Below are 26,322 nucleotides of genomic sequence, written 5' to 3' on the forward strand. Positions count from 1 at the left end.
TATAGATAAATCCACAACAAGAAAACAGATGGAAACAGTTTAATTCTCTATCGACAGATTTATTCGCCTTCACGTCCATCCATGGTGGGCTGCCGCAAGGTTTAATATGTGGTGAGAAATTGGCAAGATGGAGGTGTAAGAAAATATCGATACATGTGAGTATTTCGATATTTTGTTTGATGATTCTCTAAAACACATTACTGATATTTTATAGTCATTTAAGTGATGAACACTGATGATCATCATGGCTCCTGTTAGTGGGTGGATTTGTTTATCAGGCAGCAGGTGAACATTTTGTCCTCAAAGTTGATGTTAGAAGCAGGAAAAATGTTCATGCGTGAGGATTTGAGTGAGTTTGACAAATTGTGGGTCAGAGCGTCTTTAAAACTGCATCTCTTGTAGTCTGGTGATCTGCAGTGAACAGAATCTATCAAAAGTGCTCCTGTAGCTCAAACTGCTGAAGAAGTTCATGCTGTTGATGATCGACGGGTCACGACTGTTTTAGCAGCAAAAAGGGGACAACACAATATTAGGCAGGGGGTCAGAATGTTCTAGTAATCAGTGTGTACTGGTCGCTAGATAGATAGCAGTCTTCTTATATCTAAATCTAAACAGTGACAGTAAGTACTCGCATGAGGGCACGCTAATGTTGCAATAACATCCACCTGTTTCCTGGGGGCGCTATTGTACAAACGATTATGGGTATAACTTCTGCATATTACTTTAATATGTAATGTTTATGTGGGGGCCGTACTTCAGGTGGGAAAAGGGCAAAAACAACATGCGCTGTTCGTCACACACTTATAACCAGATGAAGTGCTAAAGATATCCAAAACAAAAGTAAGTGCACCCTCACATTTCAGAAAACATGTTAGTGTCTTCCCATAGACAATAGAAATGAAACGTAGATATATTTTAGAGTGTCAGTGTGCAGTGTGTGTATCAGTACACAACTCCATGCCTACTTAGATCAAAAGGTGCAGGCTATCTGTTGGTTCCTCAAATAATGAAGACTCCAGCAGGGGGCAGATGTTTCTCCTATAAACCCCACAGTTATGGAACAACCTTCCAATCAGTGTTCGGGACTCAGACACAGTCTCAGTGTTCAAGTCGAGGCTGAAAACACATTTATTTAGTGGAGTCTTTAGTCAGTAGTGTTTATGCAGCAGTATAAGCATAAATAAAAGGCAGACACGAGAGTGTAACTCAGCAACTTTTATCTGCAACAGAGCAGTCCCACTAGCCTCAAAACCAACAACAAGGCATGAGCAATCAACCGTCGATCGCATGATCCATTACATCCTGTAACATCCCACTTTACAAATAAAAACAAATGGAATCCCCTTTTTTACACTAAATAAGAACAAATACTATATGACTTTGGGCTTTGCTTTAAGTAAACTGCCACAATAACATTTATAACATTAAATATCCAGCCTTTTAGGTGGCTTGGACAATCGGCCAGCCCTAGTATACGTGTGTCCATCTGATGGTGAGAGTTTGACAAGGTCAGGTGAAGCCTGTGGCGAAGGCTTCACAAGAGATGAATCAGCAAGGGCTCCTGTAACGCTACTCTCCGGCATAAGAGGCATCTCGGGTTCACTTGTGTCCGATGCTTGTGTGGCGGTTGACTCTGCCACTCTCAAGTGCACTCTGTTTCGTCTATATAAGGATCCATTCACATTAACAAGATTAGATCGTGGTGCTACTTTCTGAAGGCAGGTGCCGACCTTCCAGAGTGCAGGGTTTTTCTGTGGAAGGGGCTTCATACGTATCTTCTCACCAATGTTCAGCTCTGGCAGATCACAAGCTGACCTGTCATAATAGGATTTTGCCTGCTGCTTTCGGTGTTGAAGCCTCTCAACAACCCCCGTGACCACAGATGGCTCCAGAAGCTTGTTTGTTACTGGAAGAGAAGTTTTCAGTCTCCGTGACATCAACCTTTGTGCAGGGCTACTGTCCATATTTTCAGTTGGGGTGTTTCTCCAATGAAGTATTGCTTTCCAAGGGTCAGTTCTGTCGTGCATGGCTTTGCAGAAGGTTTTTGCAATCTTGACGGCTGACTCAGCCTTTCCATTTGATTTAGGATGTCTTGGTGAAGAAGTGACATGCTCAAATTCCCAGTTGGAGGCGAAGCGCTTAAACAGAGCACCGAACTGAGGGCCATTATCTGTGATAACTCTATCTGGCTGACCATGTCGAGCAAACTGAGCCTTGCAGCGCTTGATGACTGTCTCTGCAGATAGATCAGGAAGCAGTTCAATCTCCCAAAAGTCTGAGAAATGGTCCACAATTATAAGATAGTACTTTTGTCTGTGACTGAATAAGTCCATGCTGACAATCTGCCATGGCCTGCTGGGGATGTCGTGAGATAGCATGGTTTCCTTCTGTTGGTTGTGTGCAAATTCATTGCAAGTTGAACAGTTACTCACAAAGTCTTTGATTTCTGCTTGCATACTAGGCCAATACAGTGTGTCACGGGCCTGACGATAACATGCGTCGCCTCCTATATGGCTTGAATGTATGCGTTTGAGCATCTCTGGACGTAGTGATTTGGGAATGATGACTTTCTGACCTCGGTACAAAATACCATCTTGCACTTATCTCATCTCTATAAGGCCAGTATTCTCAGATGATGTGTGTTGTCCTTTCTTTCTCATCAGGCCAGCCTGCCAGGACAATGGTTTTGAGGGCCTGTAACGCTTCATCCCTTTCAGTATGCTCCCTGATTGTCCTCAACCGCTGGTCCGTCACATTCAAGTATTCTGCTTGGTTGATGAGTTGTACCTTTTCCTGCTCTTTTTGCAAATGACATATGGCATGCCTCTGGTAAATGGCTCCCTTGCCTGTACAGTCAGCAGCTGCTCTGCTCAACATGTCACTGATGAACATTTTAGGCCCTGGCTTGTAGACAACTTTGAGACTGTAGTTTTGAAGTGTCATGAGCATGCTTTGAAGCCGCTTGGGTGCGCTGAGAAGTGGTTTGCTGAATATAGTGATCAGGGTTTGTGGTCTGTCTCTGCTGTGACCAACTCTCGTCCGTACAGGTAATGGTGAAACCTTTGACAAGCGAAGACAATGCTGAGACACTCTTTTTCGATTTGTGCGTAATTTTTTTCAGTGGGAGTCAGTGCTCTTGAAGCAAAGGCGACAGGCTGTCCTTCTTGCATAAGGCAGCACCCAAGACCGCTTTGGCTGGAATCACTTTGTACTGTGACAGGCTTGGCAACATCGTAATAGCGTAGCACAGGCATCGATGTGGCCATGGCTTTCAGCTTGCAGACTGAATCTTCATGTTTGGGTAGCCAGTGCCATGGGGTGTCTTTGTCGAGCAAACGCCGCAGTGGCTCGCAAACAGTAGACAAGTGGGGCATGAATTTGGCTAAATAATTAGCAAAGCCAATGAGACGCTGTACACCTTTAGCATCTGTAGGGTAGGGCATGTCCATGATGGCCCTCACCTTTTCTGGGTCAGGCTTCAAGCCCATGGATGAAAGAATATGACCATGGAACTTCACCTTGTTTACTTTAAATTGCAACTTTTTTAAGCTAAGCCGTAGCTTGACCTCCCTGCAACGCTCCAACAGGGCCTGCAGCTTGTGATCATGATCATTTTCAGCTTGCTGGTCCGTGTCACCGCAACCAACAACAAGAATATCATCTGCGATGGGCTCAATGCCCTTTAGACCTGCTAAGAGTTCATGCTGTTTCCGTTGATAGACCTCAGGTGCCACTGAGACACCAAATGGTAGTTTTAGCCACCTTTTCCTGCCCCATGGGGTCCAGAATGTGGTCATGAAGCTGCTCTCTTGGTCGAGCTTGCACTGTAAGAATGCATGTTTGGCATCAACCAACGTGAAGATCCTTGCTTTAGGCAATTTGTATAAAACATCCTCCAGGGTTGGCATGATATAATGAGAGCGTTTTAGAGCTTTGTTTAGAAACTTTGGGTCTAAGCAAATTCTCAGCTTGTCTGGTTGTTTTACTATCACCATGTTGCTGATCCAATCTGTTGGCTCTGTAACATCTGTAATATGACCCTCGGCCTGATATGTGTCCAGTTGGGCTTTTACTGTTGCTTTCATAGCAATTGGAACATTTCTTGGGGCACACTGTAGCGGTGTAACACTGGGATCCAGCTCAAAATGGACCTCACCAGGCAGTGATTCCACAGGCAAGTTGAACACATCACTGTATTTATCAATTAACTGTTCCTTAGTCAGAGGCTCAGACCGTTCATATCCAATTTTGAGCACGTCATCTGGTATTGTGATCTGCATCAGGCCTAGCTGTTCACAAGTTGAGCCTGAGAGAAGTGGATTTTGACTTGATTCTACTATCTCAAAAGACAGCTGATATTTCTCTCCTTTGACCACACATTCTGTATCAAAAACGCCCATGGAGTCCAGCGACTCGCCTGAGTACAGCCGTAGTTTGGCGCTACTAGGCGGAGTGGTGTGTGTGGAGCCACCTTTACTTTGTCCTTGTAGCTCATCACATTGCATGTTGCTCCTGAATCTAACTGACAACGCAGTGACTTGCCATGTAATTGCAGAGAAACAAACCATTTCTTTCCTTTCATGTGCACCGTGCTAATGGACTCAACTACGTAAATATCATCATCACTGTCCCCAACCGGCTCCTTAGAATGTTCAATGCAGTGAAGCTTCCCCTCCGTAGATCTGCTTTTACTCTTAAGGCATACTTTAGCAAAGTGATTGTCAGTTCCACAAAGTCTACATGTTTTGCCATATGCTGGACAGTAATCCCGGCCTCTTGAATGCACATTACCACAGTATCGGCATGTCTTGCTTGTGTCCAAGAGTCTTGGCGAATTACTCTGCATCCGCTGATTAGGCCTGAATGGTTTTCTAGCAACAGTGTGAACAGTTTCGGCTACAGTAGGCATGCATGCTGCATCCATCGCTCTCATATGCATAGCGGTCTGTTCAGCTGTGCGACACATCTCAATGGCTGTGAGCAGCGTTAAATTTTTTTCACTTAACAACCTGCGTCTGGTTCCTTCATTTATAATGCCCAGTACAATTTTGTCACGAATCATTTCATCCTTTAATCCACCATAATCACAAGTCGTTGCTTTTTCTCTCAATCTGGTCACAAAATTTTCTATGGATTCCCCTTCCTCCTGTTTACAACAGCCGAACACATACCTCTCATAAATGACATTTCTGGCAGGTTTGAAGTATGCTTCCAATGCATCTAGGATGGTTTTAATGTCTCTTTGTTGTTCATCTGTGAGATTCAGATTGTGCCGGTAAACATGTCTGCATTCAGATCCCATCACGCTTCTCAATGTAGCAGCTTGTACTTCCTGGTCTTTTCAGCCAGGCCAGTGACCAGCGCATAATCCTCGAACTCGGCTCTGAATAAGTCCCAGTTAGCGCTCCAGTCTCCATTCATGTTCATCGGTAATGGCGGAGGTATATTAGCCGGTACGCCGCTCGGCGGGCGAAGCGCGACCGCAGCATTATCAGCGTCCATAATCGCTAAACTTCTTAGATCGGAATTAGCAAACACAGCGTCAACTTAAGAAAACGCGCTAGGCATCTTCTGACACCATGTTTATGCAGCAGTATAAGCATAAATAAAAGGCAGACACAAGAGTGTAACTCAGCAACTTTTATCTGCAACAGAGCAGTCCCACTAGCCTCAAAACCAACAACAAGGCATGAGCAATCAACCGTCGATCGCATGATCCATTACATCCTGTAACAAGTAGGTGTTTGTGAGGTAAAGGAGCAGATCTGGAGGGATCATGGATATGGAGTGTTTGGTGAACTGGGATATTTGGATGCTGTCGTCTCCTCACTCTCACACGTTCACTCAGGTTTGTTGATGGTGGTGTGGTGGGTCGTCTCTTATCCCAGAGATCCTCATGTCTGTGTTTCCTTCTGCTTCTCCCTTTTAGTTCTGCTGCTACAGTGAATCTCACCAGAGTCCAAACTGCACAGTGACATTAACTTTCATACAACAATAGGGACACTTAATAATCCATATCCTTCTCTTCCTGTCACCCTCTTCTCTCTCTCTCTCTCTCTCTCTCTCTCTCTCTCTCTCTCTCTCTCTCTCTCTCCTCCTGTCACCACCCTCTCTCTCTCTCTCTCTCTCTCTCTCTCTCTCTCTCTCTCTCTCTCTCTCTCGGTCGAGTTAAACATGCTCCTGAGGCTCCAGTGACCACTGTTCCTGCTCCTCTCCCCTTCGTGGATCTTCACACTTCTGTGCAGCTTGGGACGGTCTCTCATCAACACCTTGGGTGGTTCCATATAATTCCGGAGTAGAATGGGAGCTTTGAGGACGGATTGGACTGTAGTTAATGTCAACAGTCTGCTGCACTGACTCAGGAATACAGTTTGCTTCTGATCGTCATCACTGTACCCCGCAACATTGTATATCTGCTTCAAATGGACATTTGGTGCAACCCAGATGAGGATGGGTTCCCTCTTGAGTCTGGTTCCTCTCAAGGTTTCTTCCTTATGCCATCTCGGGGAGTTTTTCCTTGCCACAGTTGCTCATCAGGGACAAACTTACTTACAAAGAACATATTTATGTTTAATCACCACATTATCTGTGTAAAGCTGCTTTGAGACAATGTTCAATGTTAAAAGCGCTATACAAATAAAATGAATTGAATTGAATATCAGTACAGATTTACTGTCCTCTACAAATAACTCAACATACAGACTTTAATGTGTAAATAACTGCCAAAAGTAAGTGCACCCTCAGTGATCATGTCAGAACTGTGTGTAAAGTGTGAATATTGTGTGGAGCACATCGTTCTCCAGCACTGCTTTAATCCTCCTGAGGGTGGAATTCACCAGAGCTGCACAGGTTGGTTGCTGGGATCCTCTTCCACTCCTCCATAATGACATCACAGAGCTGCTGGATGTTACACACATGGAGCTTCTCCACCCTCCGCTTGAGGATCCTCACAGGTGCTCAATAGATTTCAGGTCTGGAGACGTAATTGACCACTCACACAAATATTGACACTTTGGACACAGTTCTGACACGATCACTGAGGGTGTACTTACTTTAGTTGGCAGTTATTTACACAATAAAGTCTGTATGTTGGATTTTCAGATGACAGTAAATCTGTACTGCTACACAAACTGCACACTGACACTCTAAAATCTATCCACGTTACATTTCTACCGGTTTGTCCTTTGAGAAGATACTAATATGGTTGCTGAAATGTGAGACTGCATGCCTGAGTTCAGGACAGGGCCCGACTGCATTCTTTACTTTTATAGAAGAAATAAGTGTCTTTCTCTTTATTTTCTTTTCCTACGATTGTAGCTTTTAGATGTAAAACGCTAGTTAGCGCTCAGATCATCATTCTACTACTGGCCATGTTAATAATATGATACACTCATCATCAGTCACACTTCATATTACATGTCTTTAACGACTGTGTACATGTTTGACTGATATCACGTACAAATATACTGATTGTGTTCATGTATCTCAGGACACCTGATAGCTGTTTTTACGGCAACTCGCAAAATAATAAAGCCGTTTACAGACGGAGAATATGTTAAAGAAATGTTCATTAAAATATCCGCGTTTATTTCACAACGTCGCTCTCCCGTTGCCAGGCAACGCTCCTACGACTTACCTGGAACAAAAAGTGGTGGAAATTGCTAACATACAAATATAATAGAAATCACACCAAATGCCACCTAGTGGTGTGACTATGCAACTACCTTACATCTAAATAAACTTTTTATGGGAAAAAAAATAATAATAATTGTGTTCTATTTGTTTGAAGGTTAAACGTTTCGCGGCTCCAGGTGAATTTTATTTAAAAGGTAGTCATCGTAAAATCATTAAACAGACGAAAGAGATTCAATCTCACGTAATACGATCTATTTATATATTCGTATATTTCTGTGCATCCTCGAGAATACGTGTTGACTGAAGAATGAAATGAGACCACGGTGAAGATTTCTGCAATATTATTATCGTTGAATATCGTTTCAACCATCGGCTTATGAAGCAGAGAAGAAAGCGTGTCTGCAAATCGCTAAATAGATTCTGAGTCATTGAAATTGAGTCAAGTGGAATTTTCAGTTCAAAACACTGAAATGATGTCAATGTCTCAGCAAACACCAGCGTTTTATTTCTATGTTCCAGCTTCACTGCACCAGTGGAAACAGACACTCTGTAGAGAACATTTATGAACTGAAAATGCGTGAGGGAGTGAGGAGCTCCAACCACCTGAAGTATCGGGAGAAGCTTGTAGAAGGTCACAGCAAGATTTTTATTCAAATTCATGCAATGATTTATCAACACCACCAGAAAAACAAACATAAAAACATTTGTCAATTTTGGACCCACTGAAAATCTTAAACAGGAAATAAAACCTGGAACTGATCATTTTATTATATTAAATAAATCTCTTAAAACTGATCACAGAGGAAATCGTTTATAGCCGAAACGTGTTAAAGAGTGTTTTAAAGGCAACCAGTGTGAACATTTTGTCACGCTGTTACGTAGTAAACGCAGAGAACCTCAAACCTTCACACTTTAATATAAAGTTAAAGGGTCGATTATTTCCGGTGTCGTAAACGTGGAGAATAAAAACCTCGACTTTTACGCTTTCTGAGACGCATGTTCTTTATGTTTATATGATCGTGTGTATGATGGAGAACAGGAGAGATGATGTGATCAGACTCCCTCACCCCAGTGAAGATTCCAGAAAGCGGAAGGAATCCAATAGAAACAAAAGCAACATGCACGTGTCTGAAAATCCATCAGACTTTTAACATTTTTAGTTAAAAATATACATACGGAACAAAATAAAGGGTCCACCCCAAAGACAGGAAAATGTACATTTTATTACCTCTGATTTATGTGTACAGTGTATTTGTTGAACAGACACAGTGTGTGTGTGTGTGTGTGTGTGTGTGTGTGTGTGTGTGTGTGTGTGGAAGAGCTCTGTGCCTCAAACCCAGACTGTAAATGCATGCATGACCTTTATGTCACTCGGAGAGGATCAGAGAAATGCTGAGATCACTGATCTGGAGCAGTGTGTGGGAGATTATACTGGAGGAATGAGACGCACACGAACACACACACACACACTAATATAAAAACATATATTCCTCATTTTATTACTGATGGTAATATTACACTCAGACAGTAAGAAATGGTTGTACGCCATCAAATGTCATGAGATACACATACACACACACACACACACACACACACACACACACACACACACACACACACACAGTGTATATATATATATAAAGCCAGTAGAGCACTTTTATATATATATATTCATTGGCCATTAAAGTACATTAATAAGCAACTGTGAAACACACTGATGAAAATCCAACCAAAAAAAAGTCATAAAAGTACAGAATATTATCCAGCATGAAGAGGTGATGGTGAGCAAATCACTAGTGTGTGTGTGTGTGTGTGTGTGTCATTGGTTTAAACAAACAAACAAACAAACAAAAAACCCAACAAATGATGATAAGTCTCGACAGAACAGTGGTTCTGGAACACAGTGTGCGGTGTGGTGGTGTGTGTGTGTGTGTGTGTGTGTGTACCGTTCTGATACCGGTTTAGAAAACTATTATAGAAAAACACTATGATGGAGGGACAGCCACCAGTGCGGCCCACCAACACTCACCAGTACGCCAAACAACAAGCAGCAACTGGGGTCTCATACAGAACACACACACACACACACACACACACACACACACACACACACACACACACAGAGGATTCAGGATGCTTGCTAGTGGAACGGAGCACAATGACTGCAGTGTTTTCGTTTTCCTCCACACTCGGTTGTTGTTCTGTTTTTTTGGATGTTTTATACATTGATCACTGGATCATACTGATCATTTATGGCTGCTCGAGTATCAGTATTACCCCTGAGCCCCTCTGAGCCATGCCTCGTTTCCGCTGCATGCTCTAGTGTAGTGCTTCTCAACCCAGACCTCGATCATATTCTCACTTCTCCTCTCTCACTCACACACACACACACACACACACACACACACACACACACACACTAGATATAATAATATTGACATTCATAAACCGTCAAGTCTCAAGTGCAGGAGTCCCCAAACTTCTGTCCCACGCTAACATTTGGAACGATGCCAGAGACGTATTTGAAATGTTTTACTCATATAATTTCTGTATTTAATAATTAAAGTCGGCTTTCAGTCCTTCGTTATTAATCGAGGTCGAGGCACTGATAGTAGTTCGATGGAACTATCGGCTATCAACAAAAAACGTTACTGTCATTACGAGAGCGGCCTCTAGAGGCGAATCACTGACATCGCGTGCCGCTTCTTTTTAACCAGTATGACTGCGCGCTGCACGGAGAGCGCTACATGATATTTATTATAAATCATTTATTCATGAATATATTCATATTTATTTCCTTTAAGCACATTTTCATGATTTAGTACTGTTTTTTATTTTTGTAAGAAAATACTATTCACATGGAGTGTTTTTTTTATTCAATATCCGTTGGTTGATTATTAAACGGTTATCGGCGAGTCTGATCCAACCTCGCTATCGATATCTTAAAAATCCACTACCGATCGACCTCTAATTATAACAGCCCAGTTACAACATTGTGAGATTCACCCACCAAACACATGCATAAGTACAACTTTTAATGTGTAATGAATATGAAAAAAATCTCATGATCTATAACGTAATAATGCTGTTTTAAGAGCCGATATTTCCCTTGAACAGTGATGCTCACGTCACGTTTAAAATCTCCACAATAACACTGCTAGTCTCTCCGGCCCGATACAGAAATGATGTGGCCCTCACAGAAAACGTTCGGGGGCCCCTGTTCAAGTGTAACACAATATTCTGCCTGAAAGTCACATTAACATGCTTGAACATTTTCTATACACTGACACACACTTTACTTAACACACTGGCACAAAACTCTCAAATCACTCAGCAATTTTGCACACAAAATACATTGTAGTGCAAAAACTCTCCCTTTTTATTGCTAATGTTACACTCGGCTTGAGCGTCATTCTGAATGATCATTTACATGTTGGAAACGATGCGATTGTGCTGACGCAACCCTTAACAACCAACATGATCACCACTAAATTGGAGGCACACAATTGTATCGGACGTCTTCAGATGTGTGAGCTTTCCATTTTCCCTTCACTTGAACTGGGAGACTTAAACCAGTTCCAGCATGACGATGCCCCTGTTCACACATCCAGCTCCATGAAGATCTGCTTTACATGGGTTGGAGTGGAAGATCTCCTGCTATTGAGCTCCAAAACCTATTGAACATCTCTGGGATGAATGTGAACACTGACCTCACCCCAGGAACCTCCTCACCTTCTCAACGACATCAGAACCTGACTGTACTAACAGCTTTAATGCAGAGCTCACACTGTGCAATTTTGGCCACAATTTGGTTTAAATGTAGAAAATCCTAAAATTTGTATAATCTGAGGCTAAAATTTGCAAACGCGATGCCGCGATTAGCGTCGAACACGAGAACTTCAAACCACCTCAGGGAAAATGTGGAAACCAGTCGATTGAACACTACAACGTGAAGAGAAACATATTGAGAAATGGAGAAAAAGGAGTGTTTTTTGACGTTTTTATTCTCGAGGCAGATTGTTTTTGGTTTGCTGCTAGCTGCCGTTAGCGACGTTTTTTGACTGTCGTACAGTCTGATATTATGACAACTGAGATCCTACAGTGTGATACTGGGATTATTTTAGTATTAAAAAGGAGTATAAAACAATCTCACAGTGTGAACTCGCATAATACTGAATCATCTCAACGATTCCGAATTCTAGAGGAACGTCTTCCCAGGAAAGTGGAGGTTACTAGAAAAGAAAGCAGAGACTAAATGCGGAATGGGATGTTCAAAAAGCACAAACCAACTTTATGGTCAGGTGCCACAAACTATATAGTCTATATAGTGTAAATATATGTTGGGTTTTTTTTGGAAACAATTCCATGGACCACAACGAGTCTGGAGAACCCTGGTTGAGAAACACTGCTCTAGAGTTATCAATGCTCATGCAAAAGTAAATAAGATTCCAGCGATTTGCAATTAATGCCTTAGACGGCTTTTCTCTTCTCTTTACTGCATCTGAGCCCACGGGGTCGATCCCTGGAGCCTGTGTAGGAACAAATAGGACTTGCTGCTGACTTCAGAGCTTCACATTCTCACCTCCTCAGCCCATATCCATTCCAATTAAGTGCACGCACACACACACACACACACACACACACACACACACACACGCAATAATACAAAATGTAATAAAAATGCTAAATGTGCACACTAACATACTTCCCTCTCAAACACATACACACACACACACACACACACACACACACACACACACAGCTTCTCATCCAAGCTTGTGAATATTATGGAAATTATGTTTCAAAGTGAAAAAAAAAAAGAAAAAAAAAGAAGCTGTGCCTTGAGGAAGGCGTCGTCATTAATTATGTGCCGAGAGGAAGTAACTGTACTGAATGAATGTTGTGTAATATAAAGCACATACACTATATTTAAATACTGCTTCCATATGTAACAGATCATTTACACTGATTGCACATAAAATCCGAAAAAGGTACAAAAACTAAAAGGATGCCGTTCGGAACCCATCATTTTTAGAGGCTGATCGGATCTTTCACTCATCGTCGGGGTCATGAGAACTGGAACTCTAAACAGAGTGCTGCGGATCCTCGAACCTGCACGTTCAACCGAAACTCCCCCTCCGATGCATCTTTCCAGCTGCTTCTTCCGTGCGTCTTTGCATAAGGACACTTTAATAATGTAGGACTTTTGTCTTCGGGCGAAAGCACGCATTTAAATTCTTAAAAAATAACACCGGCGTTAACGTCGAAGCAGACGCCAACCGTCTCTTACACTTTGGTTAATCGTGACGTTACAAAAATATCTCACTCTGTCTGCTTTGGAATCAATCGTTCACATCGGCTGTCTCGTACTCGTGAATGCGATGTAGCCGTAGAGTTCATTGTAAATTGTAACTATTAAGGGAAAACCAGACTTGTGAGTGAGTGACATGACTAAAGAGGGTACAGTTTGAGCTGAGAATATGAGCGTGAAGCTCGGGTGAATCTAGCTCCCATCTCAGCTGTGCTATAACGTACTCCGTATGCTTCCACACAGCGCAGAAACCTACATGCTTTACCGGCCCACTGTCACCACATGCTATCATTCTGCTATCATTATCGCTGTACGAGGTGGTATCAAAAGTTTCGAGACTTTTGTATCATGCCAACAGATGGCAGCACAAGGCTGCACGCACAGTCACAGGAAGCACCGACCTTCATAAGTCAGTGTGCGAAAAGACATCGTCCGGTGTACATTGGGAGCTGTGCAACTGGCACTGTCCTGACCACGTGCGTTACCCTGTCACAGAGTGCCTCTCACACGTGACAACATGATCTCACTTCCGCACCCACCCTACTCGCTAGATTTGGCTTTCTGCAGACTTAGCCCTCTTCCCAAAGATGGAGATCTAGCTTGCCGTTGCGGAGAGCTGACACTAAACGAAGGAGTTGCTTGATGCTCTGCAAAAAGAAGACTTCCAGGACACGTTCCAGATGAAGGCTAGGAGCACTGTATTGCTGTGCAAGGGGACTATTTTAAAGGTGATCGTGTGGAAATGTAGATAAATAAAGAACTTTATTGTAAACAGAGTGAGTCTCGAAACCTTTTCACACCACCTCGTAATCATATGAAATCGCTTAGACCCATGCTGTAAAAACCTGAAATCCTGAAATCCTTAAAGCTAAAGCGAGGGAGACGAGCTGCTGATGCCAGATCAGTGCTCTCCCAAACAGCTAGAGTAAACAGGAGCATTTTATAATGAAGGCCAAACTGTGAGTCTTTCTGCACAAGGTGTCACATTAATAACAATAATAATAAAAACAATACAGTGAAACAAAAACAAAGTATAATAACAATCTCTAATAATGAATCCAACTGCAAAAAAAAAAAGCAAAAGCATTGATCTAAAATTCTTCATCACTCAGTACTTAAGTAACACAAACTCAAATTAATAAAGCACAAAGAAGTCTTGCAAGTTCCTCAAAATAAAAATAATAAACCTAACTGACGAGAAATTATAGCAAAAATGTGCATGGGCCACTCGGCCTGGGATTGGAAAGCTGAGTGGCAGTCTGAGGACACCTGGGGCCCGAGCATGGAGGTTCAAAGCTGCTGCAGAACACGTACAACCCTGTCTATGGACTCGGTGGTGGCGAAGGCTAGGTACTTGCAGCAGAGCCAGTCCTCCAGGCTGACTCCTCTGGCACTGTGCCCGGCATCCAGCGAGCGCTCTGCGAATTTGATCATCATGAGCGTACGCTTCAAGTCCAGCCAGTTCTGCAGCGCGGCATGGCGCTGAATGGGAAGAGGTGTGTTGCGCAGGAGGTCATCGCGAGGCCCCCAGAGCAGACACTGCAGACAAGCGCGAGCTTCGGCCACACCGACGCGCTCCGACTCATCGGTGTGGAGCAGAAGACCTGCCAGGCGCTGCAGGCCCTGAGAGTATAGGGAACGTGTGGGGAGTGGAGGCAGTTGCTCCCTTTTTTTCGGTCCGGCAGCCTCGACCAGAGGATTGGGTTGGTGAAGCATCTCGTAGATTAGAAGGCCGAGCTGGAACTCATCCCCCTCGGTGTACTGCACGATGCTCTGCTGCTTGGCCTGAGAGAAGTTGCTGATGATGAGGCGAGCTGGACAAGCAGAGGAAGCGGACGTGGTGTTGTTGTTGGGCTCCGGAAGTTCAAGGTTGCACGGATCTCCTGGCTGGCAGTGCACGAGCAGAAGGTTCTTCAGGTGCAAGTCGCAGTGTGACACGTGGTATGGCTTCATGTGCTCTAGGCCAGAGCAAAGCTGAAGCAGCAGCAGGCATACCTGGCGCTCATAGAGCTCTGGGTTGCGTGAATGTCTTGTTGCACCATCCTGCACAAAATCAGCCACTGTCTGGAAAGGGACCTCACGTGTGATTACCACCACCCGGCTACGCAACTTCCCGCTGTGGCTCGCCAAGTCCTCTGACACTGCTAAGTTCCCTTGCCCTCTCGCGGCATGCCGCTTCCATTCAGACAGCAACTCTTTGCTCCCGCCGCTTTTCTGCTCCAGGGTTCGCTCCTCCTCTCTCTTTTCATCCTTCTCATCTTCGCTGGACTCCTCGTTCTCCCAGGGCAGTAGCCGGGCAGGCACATCTGCAAGAAAGTGGCCACAGTCCTGCTGGATGTTGAAGTGCACAGAAAGGCTCTGTCGAACAGCCAGGCTGTGGAAGAACTGCTGCTGTGTCTCCTTTACCTTGTACCTGCAGATCTGGGAAATAAAGAGATGAAGAGGTGAACTTTAACAAATGGTATAGAGGTGAGCAGAGCTGCCTTCCAACCAGGTGACACGGGTTTGATTCCTGGCCAACACAAAAACTTCTGAACCTATATTTGCCTGTGCTTGTCAATTTGCACAATTGCCACTATTTTTATTTACAGGTTGTTCAGTAATTATAGGTTTGTTCCTCATAATTGTATGTTTGTCCCTAATAAGCGACCCGGTGGCGACTGTGGCAAGGAAAAACTCCCCGAGATGTCACGAACAATTTTGATTTATTGTGTAACCATTGTTATTTATACTTTTATACAACTTTTGAATAGAAAGGATGCCACACTTGCCATTAAATCCACTAAAACAGAAACATCTCACGTAATTCCCCCCCGAATAGTATCTGGAAAACTTTCCCTAAAGTTCGTTGAGAGTAATTATTTAAACATAGTGTGCAAGTGCTGTGCAAAGTGGAGGCGGGAGAACGCTTTGACATAGAAGGCTTTTAATTGGGACTTTTCCAAGTGACTCGGTCTAAAGGATGTGTTTATCTACACGAGTGAAAATCATAAACAGTCTTTGATGTCTTCCGACACATACGGCTTTCTCATGCAAATAATCCAGCGCTCGCTCTCATCAAAAGTCTGCTCATTTCACCCACACTCAAGAATGCTAATTGCCTGTCAGTCTACCGACTGCACATTAAAAACTCTTTCAACTGGATCGGCTGAAGTACTTCGCTAGAGTTTAACTCTAAGAGGGAGAAAAAAAATAACAGCCCTACCTTTACAGCGTAGTTAATGAGCGGGTCCTTGGCGTACGAGGCCGTGTAGTACACGGCGTCTTCTGCCTCGCAGCATGGCTTGCCCGTGGTCAGTCGGAAGTGGGACCAGCTGTCTGTGCCAAAGCGCAAGTGGTCTTTTTGTCCAGCCATAAAGCGGTCTTCACAGCGGCCGGCTAGTTTGCGCAACGTGTCGGCGTGGAGACTGCGGATTCGGCCTGCAACCTCTTCCCAGCTGTCTAGACCTCTGTAAAGAGCAAGTCTGTGCGATTTACCGGCTGCAAGACTCTCTGTGCTGCGGCAGCCAAGCTTTTCCCGATCTAGGGCCGTGCTGCTGTTGGCTGAACGAGAATGGCTGCTTCCCCCGGCCACTGGCCTCTCCAGAGAGTCTCCGGACTCGTCTAGCTGGCGGGCGTCCGAGCTGAGTGAGGAGCTCTGACTCGCCGTGTCCCAGGTAGAGTCTAGGTCATAGAGTGGATTAGCCACGCTCAAGCTGGCACCACCTGGCTTGGCCTCGACCAGGGGCCGGCGGTTCATCGGGTCTCTGGTCATTGACGGCTCTGTATTGGCGCGTGGCATGTTTTTCTTCGGCAATGGTGGCGGAGTGGATTTGGGGCCCACGTTGAATCCTTCCGATTCAGAATGGAGAGTGTCATCAGCGGACTTGGGGTGTCTTGGGTGCTTTGCGGGAATCAAACTGGCCCTTGACTGACCTGGACAGTGGGGAAGGGGCCAGAGAGGGACAATGACAATTATTAAATAAATGCACAGCGAAAACTCACCATTTATAAAGCTTTGGACAACCCTGAACAAGCCAAGATCTGCTTAATTGAAAAATAAACAAATGACTCTTCGAGATGACTCGTTCTTCTGAGTCACATTAAAGACTTGTTCAAAATGAACAAATCACTCTGAGACGACTTGTTTTTCTGAGTCACATTTGAGAAGACTTTGAGAAGACTCGTTCATGAACGACCTGTCACTTATCTATATGAGCATAGACTATGAGTGACAGTGAGCTTGGTCTCTACTCTCTACTCATATTTCATTTATTTATGAGGTTAAATTTGATCACATTCTTTTTTTTTTCTAAAAAGACACTACACAGCTTTAATACCACTTCAATCTAAAACACAAAGTGTGGCAGTGTTTATTCAGGCATTGAAAACAGGCTATTTTATTATTACACAGGAAGTCCCCAAATTACGACAGAGATGACAATATCGTAAAACAAAACATGGCCTAGCCGACCCAACATAGGGCAGTATACTGTAATTTGTTAAAAATTATAAATAAGTAATTACAAATAATACAATAACTAATTAAAACTTTCTTTCGGCTTCTCCCATTAGGGGTCTCCACAGCGGATCCTCCGCATGTTTGATTTGGCACGTTTTTACGCTGGATGCTCTTCCTAACGCAACCCTCCCCATTTATCCGGGCTTGGGACCGGCACTAAGAGTGGCTGGGGATGGTTCCTGACCGAGGATCGAACCCGGGCCACAGCGGTGAGAGCGCCGCATCCTAACCACTAGACCACCAGGGACCCTAATACAATAACTAATTACAGTACATAATTCAGCAAAGCAGAGCTATCTTTCCACTACCATACTCTATAAGCATATATATATATATATATATATATATATATATATATATATATATATATATATATATATATATATATATATATATATATAAAATGTTCTGTTAAAGATGAACACACAATAAACACAGCAATCTGACGAGATTCATTTGGCGATTTTCAATAATAACTATTGATACGTTGCAATGAGTGAAAAATCGACGGAAATGCAGCTGCAGCTTCGTCCTTTTCTACGTATTTTTCTGCAATTTAAATGACTGCAAGATGCCTTTACTCCAAATACATTATTCAGCACGTGTTAATAACGTACCATCACTGAGCACGTTACCTCGAGGTAACACACTGTCTTACTTACTGAATTACTTTCACCTTGTAAACTACATTCTAACACTTTATGCAATGATATTTAATAGATACTAATTCTAATTTCAATAGACTGAATAAATCATAATGAGTTGAAATTCAGGGACAGAATTTTCTCAGATTTTCTATTAACAGTCCACTGTTACAGACACTCCAACAAATAAGTATTGATTTGTGCATTTACAGTAAGTCTCTTTAAGTACCTTGGAACCTAAAGTAGTCCTTCCAGCTATGCACTTCAACCCTTTCAGCTTGGTAGTAGTTAGAGATGTTATAGCATTTGTACAACAGTATCGTTTATACACCAAAATACAATGTAATACTTCTTGAATCCTTCCAGAATTACTGGCACCTTTCATAACTGGTTGAACTGAGGTTTGAAGTTTGGAACTCAAACAAATATCTAAACTTTTTTATACCACTACAAAACCAATTAAAGTGCGATTGAGCACAATCAAGTGGAATCAACTGAACTGCACTGAATATCAGAACCATCATGCATTGTGTTCAGACGAGACAAAAATCCAATATTTTCCAGATACTGAAACTCCTACAAGGAGAACAATGAGATACAGTAGCAGACTGAAAAAAAATGTGGCGGTGAATCATTAATGTTTTGGGTTTGAAGACTGATGGCAGATTGCTGGATCTTTAGTACCAGAATATCTTAACCCGAAACCTGGTTGCCTTTGCCAGGAGGTTCAGTCTCGGCTGGAGATAAAACCTTTCAATAACCTAATGAGCAGGACGTGCTTCCAGAAATCAACCGAGAAACATGATGTAATGATATTTACTGTATCTAAAAAAAAAAAAGAAAAATTAATATGACAAGGACAAATATCTCACGTACATGTGGATTACGCTGTAATATTTGCTTCCACTGGCGTTGGTTAGAGACGGGGTATTTTTTAATTTTTGTGTGGTGGCTGTTTTGTGTGTTTGAATATAAAATTCGGGCCTTTGGGCGATCCCAATTAAAAAAAAACAACTGAAGCTTAGATTTGATTTATGACTGTGTCCTGCTATAATAACTCTCCTGGACGTTTAATTCCTTTTCCCTGAAAGTGGTCCTTCTGTGAATATTAGTTTAGTGTAAATCATGCAGGCGACGACTACATCCTCAAGAAACCCTACATAAACTGTGCTGTTCTGAATGTGTGTGTGTGTGTGTGTGTGTGTGTGTGTGTGTGTGTGACTGTATGGCAGTTTATACAGTATGGTGGATGTTACTTACCTAAGTTGGTGTATGTTGCACTACAAGAGCTGGAGGCAGTGGAGTGTGAGTGAGAGTGTGTGTGTGTGCCCTCCTCGTCCTCTGGCTCTCCTAGACTGACGTTGGGCGAGAGGGGCGGGCACGGGGTGTGTCGAGAGGCCGGGCGGCTCGTTCACGGTCGGCAGTTTCTGCTTGGCTGGCAAAGAGGCGATGGCAGTAGGATCAGTCTCTGGGCCTTGAACAGGCATCTGACTGCAGGAGATGGAGAAAATACAAACTCGTCAACATCTGCACAACGGTCTGTTCTGCCTGTAGAGCATGAGATCAGACCTGCTTCATCCTAATGTTCTCCATCTAGTATTCCATCTAAATATCATTTTAGATTCTGTTTCTATTCATGTTGGATAGTAATAATAAGCATTTCACTGTCACCATGTTGGAATTTGATCTGATCTGTAATGAACATGTGACATGTGAACGATTGTTATTCTTTAATAGGGTGAAAAGGTGATAAAGGCAAGAAAAGTTTACTGTCTCCTTCTGTCATTACTTTTCATGGAGGATGTTTATTATTCATACTAATTAAATACAGTTTGTATTGTATCACAGTGCCAGTGGGCACAGCTGTAAAAACACTCAGAGGTTCCCGCTGTGTGATCTCCCATGATGCCTAATGATGCCTTAGATGCTTCATCAAACATGTCCACTTAAAATACAAGCTCTGAAGAAGGAACTCAGCTGAGGAATAGAGGGCAGAGCTGAACTACATGACTATTACTATTTTACATTAAACATCGTTCAATTGAATCACCAAGTTGCATCGAGATAAAAGTTGATCATGTGATGCATCCATTTTAAAAACAGTGCATCGAATATAATTTGACTTTTTTGTTTACAACACAAAGCGATAGTAGTAGAGTAAGTATGTAAGGATTATCTGCTGAAGGATAAACTTGGATTCTTTTAGATCACTTGCACAAATAAAACACTAAAAGAAACTGTAACCACCCTAAAAACACATGGTGAGCTGCTCCATGTTCTCATATTTCTGCAAGCCAGAAAAAGTGTTAGAACTTGTTTGAGTTGCCTGAACCAATGACCACTTTGCAGTTTCATGGCTAATGAGACAAGTGCACACACACACACACACACACACGCACGCACGCACGCACGCACACCCGCACACACAGCCATAAACCAACACCCCAGTCAGAGAACGGCGCTTACCTGCTGTTTTCGCTCACACAGCTGCCCATAACTAAAAACTCTCACACCTTCAGGCCCGAAGGAGGAAAAAAAAAAAAAGAGTCCTCAGTGGATAACCTTCTTTCCCTCCCTCCTTTTCTTTCTCTGTACTCTCAGGTATTTTAGCTAGCAGCTATACTCGGCATGCCTCTTGACACACCCTGTGCTCTGTGCTCACAAAGGGCAGAATGATTAACACTTCCTTTACCTGGGAGACATGCTCTTATAGCAGCCCCTGTCTGTGGATTAGCAAAGACTCCGCTGAAGTGTATCGTTTCAAAACTAGACTTAAGTCCTTAAACTTACATAGAAAGCATCGTGAAGAAAAATATATCCATATATTCTCATGGGGCAACACATAGCACCTTCCTGCAATCACGGCTAGGCTTTGTTTAGAATTCACTCAAACACAAGCAGCAGAAATTACCTGCTACCAAACAAATGATATCAGCACCAACAAACTCTTTAATGCAGAGAAAACAGAAGCTGCAGCTGAACTGGTATTTACATGCATGTACACACTGGTTAATGCAGTTCAGAGGGACATGCGATGCTCAAACCTGCAGTTACAAATGCATCTGTAATGTTTTGATATTTTAAACATAAAACCTTGACTCTTCTTCTTCTTCTTCTTATTTCGGCTTCTCCCATTAGAGGGCGCCACAACGGATCATCCGTCTCCACACCCCCCTGTCCTCTACATCTGCCTCTTAACTACCTGCATGTCTTCTCTCACCACAGCCATAAACCTCCTCCTTGGTCTTCCTCTTTTCCTCCTTCCTGGTGTCTTCATCCTCAGCATTCTCCTACTGATATACCCCATGTTCCTCCTCTGCACATGTCCAAACCATCTCAATCACACCTCCCTCACCTCGTTTCCAAAACGTCCTACATGCGCTGTCCCTCTAATAAACTCATTTCTAATACTGTCCATCGTCGTCACTTACAACGAATATCTTAACATCTTCAGCAAAAAAAAAAAAAAAGAATGAAGAAACTTTAAATGTGAAATTAAAACCACCAGTAAATCACTGTCAATAAGTGAGTCATTGCGGTTGAAACGAATCATTTAAACAAATGATTCATTCGGGAACAAAAACACCATCATGTTGCTCAGAAGCACAACTGCATACTGCGACCTTGTATATAAAAGCATTGAATAATATACATGATGTAGGAAACTCAGGCAAAATGGGTTTAATAAAAGAAAAAAAGTCTCACAGGGACCTTGGTAGGGATAAGATGTTAAAATTCTCCACTGTTTACATCATGATTTGCACCAAATGGCCTCCATTTTAATGTATACTCAAAATTAACAACAAGCATAAACCTGGCCTAAGAAACCCTGTCACCTCTCTTTACTTTCTCTCTCTCGAGTTAAACAAGTTCCTCAGGTACCAGTGACTAGTCCGCCTGTCCCTCTCCTCTCTGATCTGTTCGATTCATCCTCATGCCCTCATGGAGCTCTCTTCAAATAAAAACCACTCTGTACAGCAGGAGATGGTTCCACATCAACAACCTAAAGATCACTGAAGTTACTGAGCAATTCAAGAACTTTGAGCATTGTTTCAGACTGTAATTAATATCAACAGTCTACTACAATGTGCTCAGGACCACAGGTGCACTATTTCCCTTTGGAGTCTGCTTCCTCTCAAGGTTTCTTTCCTCATGCCATCGCTTGCTCATTAGGGACAAACCCACAATTGTAAAGAACAAACTTATACAATCTATTATGACCGTTTTATCTCTATAAATCTGCGTTGAGACAATGTTCACTTTTTTTAATATATAATTATCAGTAGATGCGCTACACATCCATAATAGAAAGCACTTACCTCATCACTTTGCTGATCAAAAGGCTGGCTCTGCTCTTCGGTGGGCCTGGCTGGTTGTATGACAGCACTCCAGTTGCCACTGCATTACATTCCTCCACCCTGAGTTCTGCCTCCCCATCGCCTCCTGCCCCACTGTCTGGCTTATAGGTGAATATAATGGTGGGTTTCTGGTTGGGATCATCGGTTTTTGACTCGGAAAACCAATGCTGCCTCTGGAGGGGAGGAGGAGGTAACATAGTGATAACAGTACCATCCAAGCCCACAAGCTTTCCTTTTTCTTTTTCTTTCTCTTTCTCTGCTTTCTCTTTTTGTTCTTCCTCATCTTTTCGCCGACGAAAGAAGCTCTTGAAGGAGATCCAACGCTTAGGCCTGTTACTGTCAGCAGAACGTCTGCCTTCTACCCCGGGGCTAACATCCCCGTCACTTGGCCTGGAGCCTGTGGGTCTGGTCCAGTTGCTGAAGTGCCTTTGAAGCAGGTTGCTGGCATGGTATGGGGAAGAGGTGGATCTGGGCGGAGGGAAGGGGGCACTGGGTTCAGATTTTGGACTAGTGCAAGCCTCGGCTGCTGAGGCACTCTGGGACTTCGGCAAGAGCTTGGATGGCGTGTGCGATTTGGACAGGCTGCTGTCTGGAGGGCAGTGGAGAGATTTGGGTCTGCTGAGAGTACCCTTAGTTGCATCAGGGGGAAGAGAGTAGAGCTCCTCAAAGCTGCAGGTTTTGCTGTGAGAAGAAGGCGAGTCTGGAGGAGATTGGGGTGGCTGGATTGAGGCTACTATCTGAGACAGCACCTTGCTGGCCTTCTCCCTGTGCCCTGACCCAGTGCTAGAGGGGTCTGGCCCTCACTGCTGCCTGATGCAGGTAAGTCATCACCGGTGTTAGAGCTACTGTTGAGTTTAACAGAGCTGCTTTTTGTCAGACTGCTAGACACAGTGCTAAGAGTTGGGCCAATATTTGTTCTAGGGCTCGAAACAGTAACGGAAATGTTGGCTGATGTACTACACTCTGGAGTATTTTTGCCTTTGTCACTGTGAGCTCCTGCTCTTGTGGTGTCCCTCTCTTCCGTGGTGTCAGCCGAGACAAGTTTTTTGAGCTTGTGCTCTGTTGGTGAGGCCTGAGCATTCTCAGAGTTGCCGATTTCCTCATACGTGTGGCTGGCTACTCGACCTCCTGTTCCTGGTTTAGCCTGTGGCAGCTCACCACATACACCCAGAAAGCTTTTATACACCGCCAGATTATCATATGCACTTGGGTTAATCACAATGGGAACTTTTACTGCATTCTTGGAACTCCGTGCATATGTAGGTTCATCTCTGATGATGATTGGGAAAGGAGGCATGCCAGCATTGTTATAGCTGTTGAATTTGATCTCTGACAAATTAGGTGACTTCACGGGTATGGTGCGTGAAGAGGAGATACCAGCAACCGGGGAGGTGGGAGCTGATTTATGGTTAACGTGTCTGGGAGGGACTGATGATCCCGAGGGCGTCCCGCTAAGCAACTCTACTTTGGGGAGCTTTTGCCGAGGGCTAGTGCTAGACGTCCACACCTCTTGATAACGAATGTTCCCAGGCTTCTTACAGGACGGGCTAGATGTAGCAGCATTGGCCAAGGCAGTACTTAGAGAGACTGGGACTGATTGAGAAACCGAATTCAATGGAGATATTGAAGTGGTTGGAGATACTGCTGCAGACTTGGGTGAAAGGGGAGTTTTGGGTGATACAGGTGATTTTGGAGAGAAATGAGAGGCTAAGAGGGGGATGTTTTTTGAGGCTCCTGGGTAGGGTGGAGGACCCAGTGATGTGGTTGGGCATTTAGGCTTCACAGTGCTCTCAGTAGTTTGTTCCTCAGTGCTAGCCATAGATGCTGATACATCAACCACAGTGTAAGGCTTACAGATGGGAGTTTTTTCCAAACTCACTACTCTGTAAGGTTTAGGCTGCTCCTCTGTTGGGCTAAAGCTTATCGTGATTGGCTGGCCAGGGAGGGCCTGTGGAAGAGGGCCACCTTCTCTCTGATTGATGTCTTGATCCTGTAATCTGATCGCCAGAACAGCTTTGTGCGTCTCAGTGGCTTTAGGTGAGCTAAATGCTCGGCCCACTGGATCTTGATGTACTGCAGAGTCTCTACTAAACGGAATGGGGTGTAACCCGTTAGGCTGGTTGCGAGAAACACTGCTTCCACTGCTGGAGGTGCAGGAGTCTTCAGGCAGAGATGATGACGATTCTGGTGAGGTGATAGACTCTGAATTAGACAGGAAACCACTGCCCTGGCGGTTGGAGCCATATGGAAGCAGGCTGGGTGCTCCACTGGAGTCCATGGAAGGGTAACTATTTAGAATATCATCATAGCCGTCATAGTCGACAGCACAGATCCGTTGCAGGGAGCGGTTCCTCAGAGGTACAGTGTTCCACTTCTTACCAGCTGCAAACGGAACTGGAGAAAGTGTTGCAGCACGAAAATTAGCAAAGCGTGGCTGGCCCCTCATCCGGATCTCCATAGCTAAAAGCTCTTCATCACTCTCATCCCAGCTCTCATGCTCACCATCATCACTCTCACTTTCCTCTTCATATTCTTCATCCTCCTCTCCATCAACAGAAAATTCTGGGTAGCAGAAGCGCCCCCCTTCGGAACTGATAATCTCAGCGCTGTTGCTCAAAGAAACATGTTTATTTGCACTACCGCTACGACCCAAGGCCAGACAGCTGGCAGCAGGCAAGCCTCTCTCCAATGAGCGCCTATATGAACAGCTGATCCGGCCCAAAAAGTCGTCCCTATTGGAGCTAAGATCCGAGTCCAAACCTGCAATCTCCTTTAACACATCAGTTAGGCCACTGTTATTGTTACTGCTTGGCGAGCAGAACGAGGCAAATCCCCCCATTTCTACCCTTTCATCATTTCTCTCATTGTTGTTTGGTTCTGTGGGCCTCTTCCTGTTAAAGCCATTGTGATTCCAAATGGTAAACGCTGAAGTTTTTCCAGACTCTGCCCCCTCAACCAGTTTTTGAGCATTTCCTTCTAAATCTAGGCCCATTCCGGAGCATGGGAGCATCATGGTAGGCTTTACAGCAATTGTAGGCTTTTTTGCTACAGGAGGGCGAAACTGGCCCGAACGGGAAGAACTGCTGCTTCTCTGAGGGTTGCTAGCAAGGTTAGCGTTAGTAATAGCCCTGACACCTGTGGGTGATGGGTGGTTGATGTTATTTGTGCCACCTGGAGACGTGTGACTGTGTTGGCTGAGGACTTGTTCAGGGGAATACTTGAGTGGACTCCCCTCAGGTAGGCAGTGCAGACTCTTGGGCTTGAAGCAGTTCTTGCACTCGCCTGGCTTCCACACGTGTTCAGTAAAGGTGTTGCAAGCAGACATGTCTGCAGTGCTGACAGCAGCACACTCAGTGGACAGGAAATCGCTCCATCACATGGCACAGCTGCCGCACCACTGCTGCTCACCACTGCTACAGTCCAGGGGCAGTATAGCAGCTGTTACTTACTGACAAATCCACCTGAAAAACAAATATATTTATGGGTTAGATGCTATTCATTACTATTGCAATATTTATCCTGGTATTATTTTATAATATTACCTAATTGTGCAGGTATTACAGGTCAACCGATTTTACAGATACCGATAGCTAAGTTGGAAACTCAACCGATTTTTTAAATCTTTTAAAATGAATACTGGATAAAAAACAAACACACACAATGTAAATAGAACTGAACTTATTACAAAAAAAAAACAGTACTGAATAATGAAAATGTGCTGAAAAAAATAAATACTAATATATTAATTAATAAATATAATTCTATAATTATTACATTGTAAATAATAAATATAATATAGTGCTCTCGGTGCACCGCTCGGTCTCACTGGTAAAAAGAAACAGCACGTGGTGTCAATGATTCGCCTCTAGAGGC

General features: G+C 43.7%; 2 protein-coding genes across 3 annotated transcripts in view; one reads left to right on the forward strand and one right to left on the reverse strand.

The window, feature by feature from the left end:
* LOC124392483 overlaps nucleotides 1–26,322 on the forward strand; it is a 30,082-nt gene that overhangs the window by 2,772 nt on the left and 988 nt on the right. The window contains exon 2 of one of the 2 annotated variants that reach the window (XM_046859568.1): nucleotides 58–155. The gene's annotated coding sequence lies outside the window, so the exon portion shown is untranslated. Of the gene's footprint in view, nucleotides 1–57; nucleotides 994–26,322 lie in introns of those variants that run through there. The other variant, XM_046859569.1, reaches the window with a different exon arrangement.
* peak1 (pseudopodium-enriched atypical kinase 1) overlaps nucleotides 11,622–26,322 on the reverse strand; it is a 65,272-nt gene continuing 50,571 nt past the window's right edge. The window contains 6 exon segments of the mRNA XM_046859572.1: nucleotides 11,622–15,367; nucleotides 16,152–16,861; nucleotides 19,352–19,448; nucleotides 19,450–19,582; nucleotides 22,411–23,218; nucleotides 23,221–25,910. Of these exon segments, the coding sequence (XP_046715528.1) occupies nucleotides 14,237–15,367; nucleotides 16,152–16,861; nucleotides 19,352–19,448; nucleotides 19,450–19,582; nucleotides 22,411–23,218; nucleotides 23,221–25,774 (5,433 nt within the window). The 5' untranslated portion in view covers nucleotides 25,775–25,910 and the 3' untranslated portion in view covers nucleotides 11,622–14,236.

Source organism: Silurus meridionalis, chromosome 10, assembly GCF_014805685.1.
Source record: "Silurus meridionalis isolate SWU-2019-XX chromosome 10, ASM1480568v1, whole genome shotgun sequence".
NCBI lineage: Eukaryota > Metazoa > Chordata > Actinopteri > Siluriformes > Siluridae > Silurus > Silurus meridionalis.